This window comes from Somniosus microcephalus, unplaced genomic scaffold (assembly GCF_052327205.1).
Source record: "Somniosus microcephalus isolate GS21.2 unplaced genomic scaffold, FLI_Smic_1.0 unresolved_chr1, whole genome shotgun sequence".
Taxonomy (NCBI): Eukaryota; Metazoa; Chordata; class Chondrichthyes; order Squaliformes; family Somniosidae; genus Somniosus; species Somniosus microcephalus.
In genome coordinates, this window is record NW_028225179.1 from 123,302,121 (window position 1) to 123,306,508 (window position 4,388).

Genomic DNA, 4,388 nt, shown 5'->3' on the forward strand with positions numbered 1-4,388 from the left:
TGTAATGATCCCCTCACTCCCACTCACATTATCTTAGAAAGTTGGCAATCGGCGGGCCCGCTTTACGCCTCTCCCGGATTTCTTTTCAATCAAATGGGAAGCAAAACCGGGAGAGGTTTAAAACGGGTGGCCAATTGGCTATCACCCGGTTGCTCCCCACGATGTAAGTGAAAATTCAACCCCGGTACCCAGAGGACAACTTCTCTCTGCATGTCTCATAACCTAACATGAAGAGGCTCCAAGAAATCTTCCCGTTTTCTGTCTCATGTGATCAGATAGGGAGACCAGAGGGACCATTTTTTCTATCTGCCCGATGTCCCCACATATTGTGACAAGAGGTATCTATCCACCATCTTCATCCTTAGCGATCAGAGGGGATGTTCGTTCTATCTATGTCACGCAAACTGCCTCGCCTCGTCCACTGAAACTTTCAACCATGGATGCAGGCGGAAATTTTAAATATTGGAATAGTAAAAATACAGGTGCCATTGGATTGGCCCCTCGTTATAAACCCGTCAGAATTCCCTTTCTATTAACTTTCTGCTTTATGTGTTCTATGGGTGCGGTACCATTGTGGTTGCCTTACTGGACCAGTAATCCAGTAGACCTGGACTAATGATCCCGAGACTTCAGCTTGGGAATTTAAATTCAGTTACTTACATAAATCTGCAATAAAAAACTGCTAGAAACATAGAAACATAGAAAAATAGGAGCAGGAGTAGGCCATTCGGCGTTTTGAGCCTGCTCCACCATTCAATATGATCATGGCTGATCCTCTAACTCAATACCATATTCCTGCTCTCTCCTCATATCCCTTGATGCCTTTTGTGTCTAGAAATCTATATCTCCTTCTTAAATGTATTCAGTGACTTGGCCTCCACAGCCTTCTGTGGTAGAGAATTCCACAGGTTCACCACCCTCTGAGTGAAGACATTTCTCATCATCTCAGCACTAAATGTCCTACCTCATATCCTGAGACTGTGACCCCTTGTTTTAGACCCCCCCCGCGAGCCAGGGGAAACATCCTCCCTGCATCCAGTCTGTCTTGCCTTGTCAGAATTTTATACGTTTCAATGAGATCCCCTCTCATTCTTCTAAACTCTAGTGAATACAGGCCTAGTCGACTCCATTTCTCCTCATACGACAGTCCTGCCATCCCAGGAGTCAGTCTGGTGAACCTTCACTGCACTCCCTCTACGGCAAGTATATCCATTCTTAGGTAAGGAGACGAAAACTGCGCACAGTACTCCAGTTGTGGTATCACCAAGACCCTGTACAACTGTAATAAGACACCCTTGCTCCTGTACTCAAATCCTCTTGCAATGAAGGCCAACATACTATTTGCCTTCCTAATTGCTTGCTGCACCTGCATGTTTGCTTTCAGTGACTGGTGTACAAGGAAACCCAGGTCCCTTTGCACATCAACATTTTCCAATCTATTACCATTTAAATAATACCCTACCTTTCTGTTTAATACCGAAGTGGATAACTTCACATTTATCCACTTTATACTGCATCTGCCATGTATTTGCCCACTCACTCAACTTGTGTACATCGCCTTGAAGCCTCTTTGCATCCTCCTCACAACTCACAATCCTACATAGGTTCGTGTCGTCAGCAAACTTGAAATATTACATTTGGCTCCCTCATCCAAATCATTGATATATATTGTGACTAGCTGGGGCCCAAGCACTGATCCCTGCGGTACCCCACTAGTCACCGCCTGCCACCCCGACAAAGACCCATTTATACCTACTCTCTGTTTCCTGTCTATTAACAAATTTTCAATTCAAGCCAGTTTATTACCCCCAATACCATGTGCTTTAATTTTGCACACTAACCTCTTATGTGGGACTTTATCAAAGGCCTTCTCAAAATCCAAATACACCACATCCACTCGTTCTCCCTTATTTATTCTACCAGTTACATCCTCAAAAAACTCCAGTAGGTTTGTCAAACACGATTTCCTTTTCATAAATCCATGTTGACTTTGTCTAATCCCGTTTATATTTTCTCAGTGTCCTGTTATCACATCCTTTATAATAGACTCTAGTATTTTCCCTTGTACTGATGTTAGGCTAACCGGTCTGTAGTTCCCTGTTTTCTCTCTCCCTCCTTTTTTAAATAGTGGGGTTACTGTTGCCACCCTCCAATCTGCAGGAACTGTTCCATAATCAATAGAATTTTGGAAGATGACAACCAATGCATCCACCATTTCCATGGTTACCTCTTTTAGCACTCTGGGATTCAGATTATCAGGCCCTGGGCATTTATCAGCTTTCAGCCCCATTAATTTCTCCAGCACTGGAATCAGTAACGACGACCATGAAAATACCAGATTGTGGTAAAAACACATCTGAATCACTAATGTCCTTTAGGGAAGGAAATCTGCCATCCTTACCTTGTCTGGCCTATATGTGACTCCAGACAGCAATGTGGTTAACTCTTAACTGCGCTCTGAATTGGCAACTTACCACCACCTCCTCAAAGACAATTAGGGATGGACAATAAATGCTGGCCTTGCCAGTGACGCCCACATGCTGTTAATGAATAACAAAATAACTTGAATGGAATGTGGCTGGGGTTTTATAATGCCCAACATCACCAGTTTCATGCTGAAAGGTAAAATTGATCACAGGAACTACAGCAGACATAAAACAGGCGAAACGGATTCACAGGTGGTTACACACACACCGCATGATTGTCTCTTACATTAATGTCTATTGAAATTCAAATTGTGCGGGGTGTATAAAGGGCGGCCCATACCATATTGCCATTATACGCTTGGATCCGACGTCCTTGTGTATTGGTCCCCGATAATCAAAAATGGTGAAACGTTGTGAAGTTTCACTTACTGTAAGAGAAACTGTCAGTACCGCGTTCCGTTATTAGAGCCTACATGATGAGTTTCAGAACATTAGAACCAGTATCAGATCTTTCCGCTCATGGGGAGACTGTGTTTCTGGGAAAGGATGAGATGCAACATATGGGACGACCTGCCTCACCGAACTGACCGGGTGATGATGTCCAACCGAGATACTGGACAATTAACTCTGATTGAATCAGATTGTTTTCGTTGCTTAAATTATTTAATAATGAGAGAAAATGGATATTTCACAATGTTCTTAATCTCCTCTCGGAATCTCTTCTGGGTCAACGCATAAATGCAGGTGTTTGTACAGGAGCTGGAATACATCAACAGAAGCGTGATTCTAATCGCCAAATAAAGTGAGTTTGGACCCTGGAAAGATACTGACTCGGTCAGCTCAAAACAGATGTCAACTATCATAACTGGCATCCACAACACAATAAAGCTCCCCGAGATAGCGAAGAGCAGAATGATGGATGTTCTTCGGTTCTTCATCTCGGGATCACTGCTGCTCTCCCCAGTGCTGCGGCTCTTCAGGGCTCTGCGAGATCTACTGGCCACTAAGATGTGCCTGGCAGTGAGAGAATTCAGCAGCAACAGCAAAGGAAATGGCAATAATGGGACTGAGAGCTTGGTCATCCATTTGTAAGCTATCCATGTTGGGGAAGAACCATATCCCTTTACTGTACGGCAGCCCCACTCTATATCCCCAACAATATAGTAGGGCTCATAACGGAAATAAACTGGAATGTTTATCAAAAAGCTGAGCACACCCACGATCGTTAGAACCACAGTGGCAGTTCTTTCAGTGCAATATTTTAATTTTAGTTTCTGACAACAAATGCTTATGAAGCGGTCAAAGGTGAACGACAATGTGGACCAGACAGAGAGGTGAATGCTAGATTCTTGTATAAAGGCACTAAAACGACACACATTAGTGTAGCTCAAGAATGAGTCCGGGAAATGATATCTAAAGATGCCTTGTGCAGTCACATTGAAGAGACAGACCATTAGATCTGCTGTTGCCATGGTTACCATGTAACGAGTGATTCCTTTGGCGAGACCACACTTTCCCCGGGACAGGATGACAACTGCCATCAGATTCGCTGCAAGAAATTGGACAACAAGTCAATTACCAAAGCAATAGATCAGCGATGTGAAATGACACCTCAGTGGATTGGAGCTGTTCGGCACAGCTGGACTGGGAAATTGTTACATGTTTCCATCAGTGTTACAGGGCCCTCCCATACTAACTGAGTATGGTCCCTCCTGCCGATGTCTTAAACAACCTTCTTTTAAAAGGCATTGGTTTACTGCATACCGTTCTGGCCACCACATTACAGGAAAGATGTGATTGCATTACAGAGGGTACAGAGGAGATTTACGAGGATGTTGCCAGGACTGGAGAATTGTAGCTATGAGGAAAGATTGGATCCACTGGGGTTGTTTACTTTGGAGGAGAGGAGACTGAGGTGTGATTTAATTGGAGTGTATAAAATTATGAAGGTCTGCTTAGAGT

The 4,388-nt window shown here is 43.7% G+C and overlaps 1 protein-coding gene across 1 annotated transcript; it reads right to left on the reverse strand.

The window, feature by feature from the left end:
- Nucleotides 1-3,085: 3,085 nt before the first annotated feature.
- On the reverse strand, nucleotides 3,086-3,970 carry LOC147095791 (putative G protein-coupled receptor 139). The gene has a single exon (XM_085974017.1). The coding sequence runs from the start codon at nucleotides 3,965-3,967 to the stop codon at nucleotides 3,086-3,088; it is 882 nt and encodes a 293-aa protein (XP_085830143.1). The 5' UTR covers nucleotides 3,968-3,970.
- Between the last annotated feature and the right edge of the window lie 418 nt (nucleotides 3,971-4,388).